The 17,500-nt window shown below is 45.7% G+C and overlaps 1 protein-coding gene across 3 annotated transcripts in view; it reads right to left on the bottom strand.

Moving 5' to 3' along the window:
* Positions 1-17,500, bottom strand: part of homer2 (homer scaffold protein 2) — a gene marked incomplete at its 3' end in the record, with an annotated part of 39,930 nt that overhangs the window by 15,252 nt on the left and 7,178 nt on the right. For 2 of the 3 annotated variants that reach the window (XM_080538829.1, XM_080538831.1), the window contains exon 2: positions 7,147-7,312. In XM_080538829.1, the coding sequence (XP_080394955.1) occupies positions 7,147-7,312 (166 nt within the window). The remainder of the gene's footprint in view (positions 1-7,146; positions 7,313-17,500) is intronic. The other variant, XM_080538830.1, reaches the window with a different exon arrangement.

Raw genomic sequence — 17,500 nt, forward strand, 5'->3', positions numbered from 1 at the left:
GCACACACACACACACACACACACACACACACACACACACACACGACAGAGAGAGAGAGAGAAAAGAATTGGAGAATGAAGGAGAACAGGGCTAGCCAGGGACTTGAAGGTGATTCTGTCATTTATCCTGATTACCTCCAATCAATCCCTAAGAGAGCGATCACACACACACACACACACACACACACACACACACACACACACACACACACAGAGCTGTTAAGTCTCTGTCATATTTTCTGATTTCAACTCTCACTCCGTCATGTGGTGTGTAATGGGATCATCAGCAGAGGAATATAATCCACTTTACACTGGTGGCACACACACACACACACACACACACACACACACACACACACAAACACACACACACACACACACACACACACACACACACACACACACACAAAGTATCTTTATACTGGTGAAACCAACACACTTCAATTCTTGAAATCTCTAAACAGCTTATTGATCTGAATATGTGTGTGTGTGTGTGTGTGTGTGTGTGTGTGTGTGTTTAACCAGTTACAAGGTGCTTTTACACAGAGAATGGAGAGATAGTTTGGAGAGAAGTAAGCATGAAAACCCAAAACCTAAACTCAATGACAGTAGTCAAATCCAGTCACAAATAACAGTATTCAAATCCACCTGGTTGCATGAGTCAGCCACTGAGCCAATGTATAAATGCTCCTAATCTTTGTACATGAGAAACTAACTTAGAGTAAACAGTATGTACAGTATTAATTCTAAAATCCCCAAATGTGTCTGTCTGTGTGTGTGAGTGAGTGAGTGAGTGAGTGAGTGAGTGAGTGAGTGAGTGAGTGAGTGAGTGAGTGAGTGAGTGAGTGAGTGAGTGAGTGTGAGTGTGTGTGTGTGTGTGTGTGTGTGTGTGTGTGTGTGTGTGTGTGGGTGGGTGTGTGTGTGGGTGTGTGCGTGCGTGCGTCAGGAAGCTACTCGGCCACAGCATTCGATGAGTGGTGACTCAATTCCAGCTCATCCCCTCCCTATGGAGAGATGAAGGGATGAGAGGAGGAGAGGATAAAAGGAGGAGCGCGTGATAAGTGTAACCAGGGAGTAGCTAAAAGGACTGTAGAATTTAGGAAGGGCTGGTTATCTAACTAACTCTGAGCTAAATAGGCAGTGTAGGAGGATACAGGCAGGGGGCGCCAGCAACCCTTTAGACTAGCAGTACTATCGTTAGCATTAGCATTAGCATTAGCATTAGCATTAGCACTAACATTAGCTAACAGACGACTAAACACACAGTAACGGTATCCCATATGAACAAACACATTTATTTACACAACTGATATATACATCCCCAGATATATATACTCCCTCCCCGCCGGCCACACACACACTCAATCACTCACTCACAGTACCTAGCCTGGAAAAGGCTTAGAGTCTCGGACTGCAAGGAGCGCGTTGAGGCCTGGTTGGAGCTCGCATGTGCTTCGAGGAAAGCAGCAGACAAAGGGGGGGGGGTGACGTAGCAACGCGAAGGGAAAGGGGCTTCTTCGTGGTCCACGACGAGGTGTGTAGGGCTCAGGTCCGGGGGTCCACGGTAAGCTCCGGTGGAGTCAGCGGTCGGTCGCAATCCACTCGTGGAGGCGACGGCTCTGTCCAGCTTGGGTCTCGCTTGGTCCAACGTTAGCAGCCGGCTGCTGGCAAGGCTGGCTAACGGGGACACAGCTAAACGGGCTATCACAGTTGTGAACTCAATAATCACTCTTGGCGTCTTCAGCTTCAGCACGGTGTGCGTGTTACTGACTCCGCCATCTTAGATCGACTTCTCCGTTTTCTCTGCTTCTGCTCACTCTCGTTACTCTCATCACTCTGATTCTCGTCACACTGACGCACAGAGCACTTCCGTCCCTATATATATCAACCGGACACAGCATCCGGGTCACGGACACACCCCGGATATACCACGTCATTAAACATATACATAAACATTACAATAACAATACATACACTTCACGAAAACGTACATGAATAGTATGGAAAATAATAAAGTAAATAACAGGGGCAAAATAGGGCTGATTTGGGGAAACTAACTGGCTCTAAGTTGTGGGCCTTCATAACAATAAGAGATAGCAGACGCTAGAAAAGACTGACAATCGTGAAGTACCGACAGTATCGTCATACGGCCATATACCCCTCCCACACACTCTGAGATACATGGTGATGTTTGAAATGCATAAACTACACACACACAAGCATACCACATTGACTTACACAAATCTCCATGAATCCCCCCCCCCCCAATTGGTTAGAGAGACCTAACCGTAGTGAAACCACTTGGTCCTTAAAGCTAAAGACTGCCTGTGTGAGTGACAGGGGCAGCTGTAGGGGGGAGGGACGGTGAGGGTGTTGGGGGGGGGGTATCAGGTGGCATGGGTCTGACACTGGGCATGAGAGCGGGGGTGGGGGCGTCTGAGGGTCACTAAGAGGGTGCAAGGCAGGGCAGGGCAGAGGGGATATGGGACACCGCCCGTCTCCCTGTCTGTCTCTGTTGGAGCGACTGTGTCGGTGTCTGCTGAGTCAGGGCCACTGACTAATTACTGACACACTAACACCTCCCCACCGGAATGGAGGGAGAGAGGGAATGGACGTAGTGTGAAGGGTATCGACTGTAAGTCGCTTTGGAATAAGGCGTCTGCTAACTGCCAACAATGTAAAAATGTAAAAGGCAGATGAAAGAAGAGAAGTGGGGAGGCTAAGAGAGGACACTCCGGATCTCATAAACCAGGGCTGTTTATTCCACTTCTTTTATGGCAGCAGAATCCTGAGGTCAGGCCCGGGTGTCCGCCGGCCGCCGCGGTGCTCCTTCCTGCACAGTCTTGGCTAATTGGTTTGTTTTTTCAGCGACCTTGATGAGTTTTGTTATTGGGAGCCGGGGAGGTTGATGGGAACTGGCAGAGAACATGGCCCTGGGGCGACCAGGGACGAGGGCACCTGACACCCAGCCCCAGACCCAGACAGCCCACCCCCCCCCACCCCCCCCACACAGCCCCCTAATCTACGCTGCAGCAGCATCACGCTGTGTTCAGAGAAGGCAACTCAAACTGAGCCTCGACGGAGAGGAGAAGCATCGGTGTTGTTGACATGGGGTCCAGATGGGCGGGTTCATCCCAGGTCCTGGGGCGGAGGACGGCTTCGTTGCCTAGATCAGCGGAGGCTTGGTGGTGGCCAAAATCCTGGGAAATCCTTGTAATGCATGGGATGGAATGAGGAATGGCATCGAACACTGCATAAGCATGACAACGATCCCGCCCTCCGATTTCTACCTCCACCAGCCTCCCCCTGACCTAGAGGCAACTAAGACCTCAGCAAATAGCCACAATCGCTATGGGATGGACAGACAGACAGACAGACAGACAGACAGCATGTGACGGGGTCGTCTGCGACGTCAATGTCTGCAGCATAAAGCCTTAGACATGCTGTCACAAGCCTGTCTCTCCCGGACTGGCACTCCTTCATTTCCCTGGTTAGGAGACTCCGCCTTAGGCTGTTCAACACATTCACTCTCACCCTGATATCAGCCACCTCACATTGGCGAGCGAAAGGACAGTTCCAGTGGAGTACAATCAGTTCACCTCTCCAGCGATCTCCTCCCTTTTGATTGCCTGTGACAACTAGTCGTCTCCCGAGAGACTCTCGCCACAGTCACTGTGGCCTACAGAGAGCATGTTAGACAGCGTTTATCTCTGTGAGTCCTTTGTAGGAGAGGAAGAAGGAGGGAGGTGGAGAGGGAGGAGAGGAGAAGGAGAGAGGAAGAAAGGGAGGGAGAGAGAGAGGAGGGAGAGAGATGAGAAGGAGAGAGAAGGTGCAGAGGGGAGAAAAAGAGAAGGGGAATGAGATATGCTTTTCTCTCTCTCTCTCTCTCTCTCTCTCTCTCTCTCTCTCTCTCTCTCTCTCTGTCTCCCTCTCCCTCTCAGGACAGGAGCAGTCAGTGTGTGTGAAGAGGGATTATGGTGAGCAGGGAGGCATCCAGGAAACAGGCTTGGATTACAGAGAGTGAGGGGCCCAGTGGGGCTGGGGGCTAGGGCTGGGGGCTAGGGCTGGAGGCTAGGGCTGGGGGCTAGGGCTGGAGGCTAGGGCTGGGGCTGGAGGCTAGGGCAAGGGCTAGGGCTGGGGCTGGAGGCTAGGGCTGGGGGCTGGGGCTGGAGGCTAGGGCTGGAGGCTAGGCTGGGGGCTGGGGCTGGGGGCTATGGCTGGGGGCTGGAGGCTGGAGGCTAGGGCTGGAGGCTGGAGCTGGAGGCTAGGGCTGGAGGCTAGGGCTGGAGGCTGGAGGCTAGGGCTGGAGGCTAGGGCTGGGGGCTGGAGGCTAGGGCTGGAGGCTAGGGCTGGGGGCTGGAGGCTACTGTACAAGGCTAGGCCAGGCTGGAGTGGGGTTGAGCTGGGTGGTGGCTAAGCTGTTTGGTGGATTTCCATAATTTGCACTCATCATGGAGAGGCTTGCTTTCAAGTGAACAATGAGATCAAAGGGTTTACCTTGATAATTAAGTAACTGATTACCAATTATGATTATGGTTGTTCTTCTTTTTCCAAACCTTGAACTCACCAAGCCCATAATAAGGTAAGGTGAATGATCTGCAACTGATAGGAAAACCTATCAATTGTATGGCCTAGATTGAAAGAATGATAATCAAAACATGTTCTCAAGAGTCTCGGCAACAGTATTTAATTGCAATCCTTTTGGTGCGAAAGATGAAAGTAAAATCAGCTACAAATATATGAGGCCACATATTTTAGGTCAAGTGGGGAATGGGGCACACACACACGCACACACACACACACACACACAATTCAAGTGGGAGCCAGCGTTTATACAGCGTTTCTCTTTGAGCCAAGCTCTGTTGTTTCCGAGGGCACTCAGCCTCCACTCCTAACAGAGAAAACTTCAAGAGATTATAAACCGAGAGAACAGGGCCACCGCTACGTACACGCCGCATTACACGCCGTGCGTAGGGCACCGAGTGCCCGGGGGGTGAATTATTAAAATTTAAGATAAAGCACAACTACGCACACGCACAATTAGACCACCATTAGTCTATCCATTTAATGTTAGCACCCCCCCACCCCCCGCCTTCTTTCTATGCTTAGGGCACCCGAATGGCCAGCAGCTATCTCCCTGATAGAGAACAAGATATTTGTGATATCTATGTGATATTTCTCATATATGGCACACATACTGTGCCACTGTGTGTGTATACACATACAATCTGGTCCCCTCCTACCTTGCCGACCTCGTCCCCCTCCACACCCCCTCCCGTTGCCTCAGGTCTGACGACCAAACCACCCTCAAGACCACCAGGACCAAGCTCCGGACCTGGGGTGATAGGGCCTTTTCAGCCGCAGCCCCGTCCCTCTGGAACGCCCTCCCCAACCACATCAGACAGGCCAACACCCTCCCAACATTTAAACAGGCCCTCAAAACCCATCTCTTCAAGCTCGCCTGCACCAGTTAAACCTCTCCCCCTCCCCTTCCCATGTGTCCCCAGCACTACCTCAATTAGGCCCCTATACTTTCTTCTATTTACCTTTTGTTTCTTTTTATTATTACTACTCGATCTTTTCAGTTTGTAAAGTGTCTTTGAGTGTCTAGAAAAGCGCTATACAAGTCTAATGTATTATTATTATTGTTATTATTATTATTATTATTATTATTATTATTATTATTATTATACCAAGGGAGGCTGGTGGAGGTAGCTGGTGGAGGACGGGCTCAATTCTAATGCATGGAATGGAATGAGGAATAGTATCGGACACATTCCTTATCCCGTTCCATGCATTACAATGAGCCTGTCCTCTGACTTCTGCCTCCACTAGCCTCCCCCTGACACATAGGTACAGTATACGATGACCATGTCATCGTTAGCTTGGATGTTATTCTCAGACCAGACTAGGAAGTCTGTCTGTTTTTACCCAATGTTCTCAACACATTGGAAAGAAGGAACACTCCTCCTACTGCTGTGTAATGTGCAGAGCTGAGGGCGGGTTGGTAATGTGTGTGGTTGGTTAGTGGCAGACACTGCCAGCGTAAAAAGGTGACAACCCTACGGTGATGACACCTGGGATCACACTGATACCACACAGCTCTTGCGCTGAGGCAAGACTCAAATCTCCATGGAAACGGGTAATCTAGCCCTTCAGTCGCTAGGGGAGAGGTGGGCAGGAGGCTGGGAGACAGGCACACACACACACACACACACACACGCACACACACAAGCACATTAAAACACAACACACTTGAATGCACACGCCCACACACACACGCCCCCCCCCCCCTTCCACACACACACACACACACGCCCACACACACACGCCCCCCCCCCCTTCCACACACACACACACACACGCCCAAACAGCAAACACACACGCCGCCCCCCCCCGCTCCACACACACACACACACGCCCAAACACACACGTCACCCCCCCCCCCCCCCTCCACACACACACACACACACACACACACACACACAGACACACAGTATGTCTCCTTGTAGTGCATGTTTAATCTGATCTCTACATCATGCTCTGTGGGTTTTTGACGTGCTGAGGCGATGGCAGGGAACACAGAGCAGATCTTAATTTAGCCGTGGGCGAGGGGTGAGGAGGGGTGTCATAGAGAGTATGAGTGTGTGTGTATGTGTATGTATGTGTGTTTGTGTGTGTGACTGTGTGGGTGAGAGAGGGCAGAGAGCATGTCACAGGAGGTAGGGGATACTCATGGAGTTGCCCTTTAAAGGTTCTCTCAGAGGAGACACCAACCACCCCTACCCCCCCCCCCCCCTCCCCCCGCCCCACCCTCTGACATCACCACACACTCAGTGAGGGCATGGAGAGAGCAGACTGATCAGGAACTGACACACACACACACACACACACACACACACACATACACACACACACACACACACACACACACACACACACACAGCAGTCTCCCTGAGGAAGAGCCCAATCTCATCGCCTCGTCTCACACACACACACCACACACCACACACACAAGCAGAGACATCATCTGGCACTGTCATGTCATCACAACCCCCCTGTCCCCCCCCCCATCATCGCCGCCGGTCCTGAAATACACTCACCCCCCTGTCCCCCCCCAAAAAAGAACACGTCAGACACACACACCTCACCCACCTTGGACCCATCCACGCTGATGATGCGGTAGCTGTTGCGGGTGCTGTCGTAGAAGTAGGACACGGTGACGGCCTGCTTGCTGGCAGGGACCCAGTTCTTCTTGGTGGTCGGGTCGATCTGGAAGACATGAGCCCTGGTGGTGAAGATTGGCTGCTCCCTGCGAACGAGAGGAGAGAGGGATGAGTACGGGGAGGAGAGGAGAGGGATGAGTAGACACACACATACACACACACACACACACACACACACACACACACACAACATTTGATTAGAGACACCTGTACACTTTCTCATTCATTCAAGTGGTGTAATGGTGTGAGGAATGTTTTCTTGGCACACTTTGTTGCCTGTTAATAGCAATCAATCATCGCTTGAATGCCACAGCCTATTTGAGTATTGTTGCTGAACATCCCTTCACACAACCTTTCATGGACACAATGGACCCATCTTCTAAAGGCCAGCTCAGATCAAAGATTCGCAACAAGATGAAACCATTTTAGAGCATCGCAGAGACAAATCGCAATGGTCTGAATCTCCCCGTCTGAATCACCCCGTCACAGGCTGGCTGAAGCCGTTGCCTGGCGTCCCAAAAGACCTACCGTGTCAAATCACCAAGTGCAGTTTTAGAACGTAAGAACATAGCTATTTCTCTTCAGCCAATCAGGAAACAGCACAGACCAGTACGAAAACGTGGCGGGGTTTCTGGACAGAGGAGAGGGAGGACCAGCTCATCCAACTTTTTGAAGAACACCCTTCACTGTACAAAATGAGCTCAAAAACATACTCAAATACAAACAACAACAAACAACAACACCCTTTGTTCCATTGCAAGTGTCCTGAGTATGTCCGGTAAATCACGTCTTGTTCTTTTTCTGATAAGTGTTGTTGTTACTGTAAACACTGCCAGCAAGTCACTGTCGCTGTCATTCTTTCCTCTCTTTTTCTTGCCAGGTCAACACAACGTGCGTTGTTGTTATGGAAACGGTCATCTGTGTCTGTGTGCGTTGTGTTGTTTTGATGTGAACTGCCCAGTTTTAGAATGTTGCAAATCACAGTTTGGGGATTCTGTTGCAAATCACAGTTTGGGGATTCTGTTGCAAATCACAGTTTGGGGATTCTGTTGCAAATGGTTTCAACTTTCAACTTTGATCTGAACTGGCCTTTGGCCATGACCAAAGCACCAAAAGTCGTCTCAAATTGGTTTCATGAACAGGACAAAAAGGGAGGCCCTAACCAGTATTCATATAGTGTTCCTAATACAGTGTTTGGTGAGTGTACATTCCCTCTCACACACACACATAATTCTTTAACTAGCCTCTGTCAGCCAGCTGTGAGGCCTATTCCTGTGCAGCCTCTTGGGATGCCGTGTCCCCAGCTAGGGGGAAGGTGTTAATGTAACACTAAACCCTAACCCCACATGCAACCCTCCGCTGTTAGCACATCAGCACCTCTTCTGCTCCGACACAGGAAGGTACAACAACAACAAACACACACGCACACACACACACACACACGCTCACACAGGCTCCCAGGTGACCTGAGGACATCAGTCAAGCTTGGTGGCTGTTTTAAAACAAGGCCGTTGTGGGAGCTGTTGCCGCCTCTGCTGTACCGTGGGTGTGTGTGTGTGTGTGTGTGTGTGTGTGTGAGTGTGAGTGTGAGTGTGAGTGTGAGTGTGAGTGTGAGTGTGAGTGTGAGTGTGAGTGTGAGTGTGAGTGTGAGTGTGAGTGTGTCTGTGTGTGTGTGTGTGTGTGTGTTGTTGTTGTTGTTGTTGTACCCTCCTGTGTCGGAGCAGAGGAGGTGCTGATGTGCTAATGGCAGATGGTTGCCATGTGGGGTTAGGGTTTACACTGGTTTGTACACTGGATACTGTGTGGTGGGCATCTGTGAGGGAGGGTGACACCTATACCTCTACCATGGAGACAGGGGAAGACATGCATGTGGGTCAATGACGTGACATGCATCCTTTTGTGTCACATACAGTATATTATTTCCATTTAAAAATAGATTGATCAATTCAAGTCATATATGATTTTATTCTATACAACATGTTTAGTTTGAATTTATTGTCAGTACATTCTAATAATATGGATTACTTTGTGTTTTAGCATCTCAAACCCCCAAAATGTCAGGTGGCGCAACCGTCTCAACAAAGGAACAGATTAAGAACACTGTTAAAATTTGTATTTTAATAATAATATATTCAATAAAAAATACTGTGGCATGATTTTATGTTTGAAACCTTTAAAATAAACACACGTTTACAAATAACAATAGTTTTAAAGCTATTGAGATAATTTAGGAACTTTTGTCCCGTATTTTGTCCCCCCTATTTTTTTTTCCCTCAAATGTCTGGATCTGGATTTTGAAATCAAGAGTCTATTGCATCAGCCAAATGTTGCATCATCCAGAGGACCCTGTCTGACATCTGTGGCTGAGTGAAAAGATTTGTAGAGCGCTCTCAAATATTGATAAAAATAGATAGTTTCCAAGAACTCTGGGGTTTAGCATTAGTATGTCTTTTACATCTTTTTATCTTGGACTCATCCCTGATAGACTAAGTAAAAATGATACCTACCTCCTAAAAATGTTACTGGTGGCAGGTAAAAAGGCCATCACAAAATGTTGGCTTCAGAAAAGCTGTCCTACTGCCAGTCTTTTTGTTAAAATTGCATTTGCATTTAATGGAACAAATGACCTTCTCTTTAAGGCTTCAGAAAGAGTTGGGGGGAAAACGATGGGAAAAATGGTGCGATTATTTAGCCAATGAAGATGGTGATTCTTTGTACTGATTGTTTATATGCTGTATTTGCTGATCCCATGACCTTGTGTATGTATGTATGTTTTTTTCTTTTTGTTGTTGATGTTTGTTGTTCATAAAATGTGGAAAAAAACGTCTCTAAATAAAAAGATAGTTTCACCTCAGAGGTAGGAGTGTATAATTTCCATGTCAGGTGGTACAACCAATGTAAAACTAGGAAAATGTTATTTTATCATAATACTTATTCTGTTTTAAAATGATTTGTATGATATTGCTAGCATAGGGCAAAGCTAATGCAGGTGTCCAAGTAGAAGCCTGTTTAATTAGAAATCAGTGGCAAAAGTCAGGTGGTGCAACCGGTAAGTCAGTTGGCGCAACCACAATTAATGCCACTATATGGAATAAATACTGTTATTTAAAGCTCCAAGATGCTCTAAATGTTGTATTTGTGTCTACTTAAATATATATTAACACTTTTAAACGTTTCACGATTATAATGTCTTTAATTTTAATCATTTTAGATGCCAGTCAGTGAAGGAAAAAGCAGCCCAAAAACAAATATAGACAATCTAATAGATATAGATAGATATAGATAGTAGATACATGACAAAGATTTCACTTAATAAATAAATAATAGGAAAATATAAATACTTTTACAAATAATTGGTTGCGCCACCTGACATTTTATGAGCAATTAAATTAGAAATACAGTAAAAAAAAAAAAGATTTAAACAAATTAACAAATGCGGCATGTTCAAGCACATTGTCACATACTCAAAAATATTCATTTTATGTATTTTGAACAAAGTAAAAAAAAAAGAACAAGGTTTTAGAAGCCTTATTCGTCATTGTCCTAGCCAAACAACAAGGGTATACGTTTTCACAAAACAAAGGAGGCAGATTCTGGAGCCCAGCAGACACTGTTAGGGCTTTCACACCGCCAAGCAACCGTTCCGGTTCGCATTCCCAAACCTAGTCTGGAACCGACCGGCGCGTTCAGACTGAAAATAAATTGGTTCGGAGCCTGAAAAGTTGGATTGCAGCTGGAACCAGAAAATAACGGTTCTCAGCGCAAACCAAAAACTAGAAGCGTGACGTCGTCAGTGGGTGTCATATTCTAGGCTGTGAAGACTAGCAAGAAGGAAGGAGATTAAATGTAATCTAATCTAAATGTAATCATTAGCGATTCAAAAAATGATGAAAAGTGTCGTCATTCACTCTATCTTCCTCACATGCTCAGCAAACACACAAACACACACACGTGTGAACGCGAACTTAGCTAGTATTATTAATTAGTAGCTACTATGGTAGCTTGGCTAGTAGGAGAACGTGTTTAGAAAGTGTCTTTTGTTTTTTTTCATAGAAAATAGTGGTTATTTCAGATACTGTAGTGGAAGATATTACAGCACCAAGGTTCGGAGGTTCCAGAAAGGGAACGGGTATGGTTATGGTTGGTCTTGGCCGTGTGAAAGCCCTATGTCTGCACCCAACTATATTGGTGATGATCAGCTCAAAAAAAAGGGGGGCAGCTGTGGCGCAGGAGGTAGAGCTGCCGTCTAATGATCGCAAGGTTGGCAGATCGGCAGTTCGAGCCCTGGCTGGCCACATGTCGAAGTGTCCTTGGGCAAGACACTGAACCCCAAATTGCTCCGAGTGAGCGGGCCGGCGCCTTGCATGGTAGCTTGCCGCCATTGGTGTGTGAATGGCTGAATGAGAGGCCATTGTAAAGCGCTTTGGATAAAAGTGCAGTCCGTTTACCAACAAAATAGTTTTTTAAAACATGTCAGTCAAAGGGAAAAGGACGCTAGGTAGAATCCCTTGATGACCCACGTTGAATTGAAGCCAATACATTTAATTCTCAGCGATAATAGTAGAGTGTCACAGGCCCCATTAAGCCTCTATTATGCGCTCGACAACCTCATCAGCAATCTAGAAAAGAATTAGAAAATGAACGAATTATGAGCAATCACACACAACCGGTTTTTAATAGCTCTCCGGATGCCGTTGGCGATGTAGCCTGTGACTTTATCATCACTGACTCGGTTTCCCCTATTCGATTAACGTGACCGTACCCCGGATCCACTATCTGGGCTTAAAAAGCATTTGGATGATAGAGTCATGTAAAAAGGTTGTTGAACACGTGTAGAAGGGAGAGGTTTGAGAGCACCTTGGCTGTTATACCTGATAGTGGCATATCTGATGACAACCTCGCTTGTCAGAATAAATGGCTGGGATCCCCAGTGGGTTGCCAAGGCGACCTGCCTTTTCTTAGCTTTCATACCAACAGAGACGCCTGTGTGTGTGTGTGTGTGTGTGTGTGTGTGTGTGTGTGTGTGTGTGTGTGTGTGAGAGAGAGTGTGTGGCTGTGTGTGTGAGTGTGTGGGTGTGTTACTATGCTCATGTCCCAGCGGACCCTGTGCTTTTAGTAAACACACACTGAACACGCAACCTCTCCGACCTGGCTGTCACCTGACACGCACTCTCTCATGGTTGAACTTCCTCTGGTTCTGTCGGGGTCATCCCTATGTTCCCCGGGTCCTATGTTCCCCGGGTCCTATGTTCCCCGATTTCTTAGAAAAAGAAAAAAAAAGGGTTCTATGTTCCCCGCTTCCGTGAGAGTTTTTTTAAATTTATTTTTATTTTTATTATTTTAAAAACAACATACACAAATACATAATCATACTGTGTTTTTTTTTAAGTTTTTTTTTTAAAAACAACATACGCAAATACATAATCATACTGTGGATTACTAATTGATAGACATTTACAGGAAATTGCAGGAACTATTATACATAGGAACAAAATGATTATGTGTACAACATTATTATATGAACAAAATGATTATATGTACAAAACCTTTTGTAGGTAGGACACTATTGGACCTTGGCCCAAATCTAGTACTGAAGCTGACCCCCCATGCTAAACCATTTGGAAGTACAGTATACTAGGACTCCAATTCAGACACACTGGGGGGCTGTCACAAATCTACTAACTCTAATCAGCCTGGTCTCACACGGCAGACGTCAGAATTGAGATTGCATCCAAACGTCGAATTCCGACGTGACATTTGCATCCAAACGTCGAATTCCGACGTGACATTGGGGTAGCTCGTTCTGATAGCGTCATACCCTAACCCTAACTGATAACCCTAACCCTAACCTTAACCCTAACCCTAACCCTAACCTTAACCCGAACCCTAACCCTAACCCTAACCCTAAATGTGGCCTAACTAATTAATGCAAGTGCAATTCAAAATGGAATAATCCCGAGAGAAGCCCCGACAGGCGCACATAACAGGTGCACCCCTGCGCTGGTGTTCTTTTAGGAATATAAGATTTTCAATTCCATCTCGAAAATGATCTATCTAGGGAGTTATATAAAATGCTGAGACAATACTATGACATTGATTATTACATAATATATATTATGTATATTGATACATATGATTATCAATTTGTGTATGTTGTTTTTTAAATTTCAGATTTCAGATTCAGATTCATTTATTTATTCAAGGGACAGTGCATATTAATAAAACAAAAATAAATTGTAAATACGCCAGAGTTAGCCCGAAAGCTAGTTTTCATCCGCAGTCCCTATGCCATGATGTTGTATACGGCTCCCTGGAGGAAAAAAGTACATTTAAAAGATAAAATATAGGTAGACCTAGGCACAAAAAAGTAGACAGGACAAGCATTTAGCTTAAGGGTATAACATAGGGGGTTAAAAGAGCATACAGTAATCATAGGCGGTTAAAAGGAGGGTACATATAAGCAGAGGGTTAAAAAAGCATACATTAATCATAGGCGGTTAAAGGGAGGGTACATATTCGGTAAGCAGACTAAAAGCAAGCAAGATATACGCACGGTAAGCAGACTAAAAACAAGCACACAGACTGTACAGGTAAGACATGTTAGGCAGTACACAGACAGGCGGTACACATGACATACAGGTATAGGACAGGACATTTCAATGTTGGCAGGTGTGTGTGTTGATCATCCACTGTTTTAGGTGCTTTCTAAATGATTTAAAGGTGCCTAATTCTTTAAGGTGCCCTGGAATCAGGTTCCATTCACGTGCCCCTCTAACTGACCAGGCAGGTTGTGGGATTTGCTTGTGACCAGCTTTTTATACAGTAGTTGATGTGTGTGAAGATCATGGCGTGGACATACATGGTAGCTGCCTCTGTTGACATGTAGTCCCTTAAAAAGCGGAAGTTGGACAGATTGAACTTGACAATTTTACAGACCTTTTTGATATGTGCCTTAAAAGTGAGGTTGGAATCTAACAGCACCCCAATATATTTGAACTCGTTCACAACTTGTAGTTGTTCCCCTGAGATAATGACATATGCTTCTTCAGCAGAACGGTTTGTTTTAGTAAAAAACATGCTGACCGTCTTGGAAACATTAAGTTGGAGACGACAGTGGTTCAACCATGTAGTCACCTGAGCCATATATTTGGTAAGTACAGCAGCTACCTCCGTCTTGGTCTGACCATGTACAAAATAGTACAGTGTCGTCAGCATACATTAGTGTATCAACCTCAGGACATTGATATTGATATTGACATTGATACATATGATTGACATTGATACATATGATTATGTATTTGTGTATGTATTTGTGTATTTGTGTATGTTGTTTAAAAAAAACAAAAAAAAAACTGTATGATTATGTATTTGTGTATGTTGTTTTTTAAATAATAAAAAAAAAAAAAACGGGGAACATAGAACCCTTTTTCGGAAGCGGGGAAGCGGGGAACATAGAACCCGGGGAACATAGGACCCGGGGAACATAGGTACGCTCCCGTTCTGTCCAACTAGGAAATAACCGTAGTAATAACCTCAACTGTCCCTCCTAGGACCTCTTCATCCCCTCAACCCCCCTGTACAGTTTCTCTACTGTAATTTTTAAATATACAGTATATATATATTAGAAAATGATATTTATATAAATATATATTTATAATTCTTCCTTCTTCTAGCATTATGACTGCCAGTGGCCCCTGGTCCTAATATACAGTAGATTACTTTTTCTTGCTATGACTGATGGATAGATGATTCACTTACTTAGTCAAATGCATTTTTTGTAAGTCCCTTTGGATAAAGGCGTCTGCTAAATGCCAGAAATGTAAATAAATCCATGACAGCTGTTTACATGTGCTAATGCATGTATGGAAATAATAGTATTCTATTCTAATAGAGGCTATTTATTACCGTTATCAAGGTATCAAAGGGGTATAAGCAGCATACGATCAACAGAGAATCGTAGTTCTCAGATTGGGATTCAATAACAATTTATCCCGTTCTATGTCCACTGCTGAGACACAGCACAGTCCCATGACTCTATCATGCCAGCAGAAATAAACTGTTCTGCTTTTCTTTTTAGATAACAAAGCCTGAAAAATAAGGGCATCGTATCTCTTTGATTTAAGATAAGAGATTAATTCTGTGTGTATGCTTTAGGAGTGTGTCTGTCCCTCTAACTCACAGTGGTGGTTTTGAGCGAGGAGGACTTGCATTAGAGGATGAAAGAGCAGAATTAGAACGACTGTTAAACTTTCATGATCTCCGTCTGACAAATGAGTGTGGCAATGCTGCTCCTCCTCTCAACATCCCCACACTGCAAAACACACACACACACACACACACACACACACACACACACACACACACACAGAACAGCAGAGGTGCTGAGGCGATGGGTAGGAACACTGCAGATCTTAATTTAACCATGAGGAACGACACACACACACACACACACACAGTGTGCCAACAGCAATGCTTTCGATTTATTTTTTAAACAGGAATTGAGAGCTGTAGTGGAAGGCTTTCAGACATCCCTCTCTCCTCCTCTCTCATCTTTCTGTCTTTGTAGAGAACATCAAAGGCCTGAGCACACATCGTTCACACATGTACTGTACAACTAGTTCTGGTACAACTGCAGACTACACAACTTACTTACTCCACCTAGGAGTGGAATACCATACTCTGACTCCTCTCTGCAATAGGAGTCCATACTGAAACACAGAGGCAGATGGGCAGTGCTGGGCCACTGAGCTAATGAAGACAGACCTGTTGGATTACAGCCAGCAGAGAAATCATATTCTTCCTAATAGATTCAAGGTCCGTATTAATCCTAATCTTAATCCTGATCTGTTTTGATAATAGAACTCTTTATGCAGATCACTGTTACACACACACAAACACACACACACACTGACCTTTACATTATATCTGTTTAGAGCTAGCTAAAGCACACACACAAAGAGGCAGGAAGGGGAGGAGAAAGGTCACCGTCTAACACACACACACACACACACACACACACACACACACACACACACACACACACACACACACTAACTCAATCCATAAAAGTGAACTGCTCCGCAGACAATTACATCATTGTGGTTTAAAACAGCCTATCTGGAGTGAGAGGTTAGTTCCCTCTAACAGGAAGATCAATGGACAACAGTAAAAGGTCTCCGGTGGCTTTCCTAGGAGCAAACCACAATATACTTTATGTGCAGCTCACGTTTCTTAACAGCCATACTGATGGTACAACTGGTGACAAGACGAGGGGGGCATTTACAGGGTCTGCTAGGGACAAACCTGCTCTATCCTGCTCTCTCTATCTCCCCCACCCTCCCTCCCTCCCTCTCTCTCTCACCCTCTCTCTCCCCCCGCCCCCCCCCCCTCTCTCTCCCCAAGAGGGGCTGCTGCATTTGAATAATTTACAGGTGAGTGGGTTCATTCTCCTCTGAGCGACAGGGGCCAGGGACACACACAGAGCCAGGCCGTCTCACATCCTGCCACACACCTGCCAAAGCATATAATAATAATCACCTGTCAATACGAGTCCTTGGGGTTCCTGAAGGCTTCTGTCAAACAGAGTCAGGTGTGGCTGCATGTGCATTTTTTTCCTCGAAGTGAAACCTTTCAAAATCAATCAAGGAAATGATATGCGATCATAAAGAAAGAAATGGAATGGAATGCGTCCGTGTGTTGGGAGCGCTGCTCTGCTCCCGGGAGAGCCCAGCAAAGCCTGGAGTACAGTAAGTGCAGTAAGTACAGTAAGTACAGTAAGCGTAGTGTGACGTGGTAACCTCCACAGTAGGGCTGCTACCTCAGAGGAATATGAAGCAGGCTATAATGTTATGCATGACTACCCCTGACTTTTAGTTGACTGGCTTTCCTCCACCACTTTACCTAAAAAGCATAACTCTCCGTACATGAGAAGTCAGGATGTGCCATTGAGCATTTGCTTGGTACGCAGCAGGGATTCACAGAAGCTTAGGAGAAAGTTTCAGGACAGGAGTTACCAAGTAGTATACAAAGTTGGATTACACTACTCTGCATGAATACAATGTCATAGAGCAAGAGAGTTTACAGCATATGTGTGGTTGTAAAGCGTTTTCTGTCAGTGCCGGAGACATTGAGACTGCTAGGTGCAACTCAACAGCTCAGATTCCAGTGTGCTCCAAAAACAAAACAGAAACCACCCCCGTTTCAACATCCAGAAACTTTCCCCTCGTCGGAAATCCTCAAATCACTCTAAAACAACATGTCTGCTGTCAGTGAGT

Source organism: Nansenia antarctica (assembly GCF_963989245.1).
Source record: "Nansenia antarctica genome assembly, chromosome: 9".
Lineage (NCBI taxonomy): Eukaryota > Metazoa > Chordata > Actinopteri > Argentiniformes > Microstomatidae > Nansenia > Nansenia antarctica.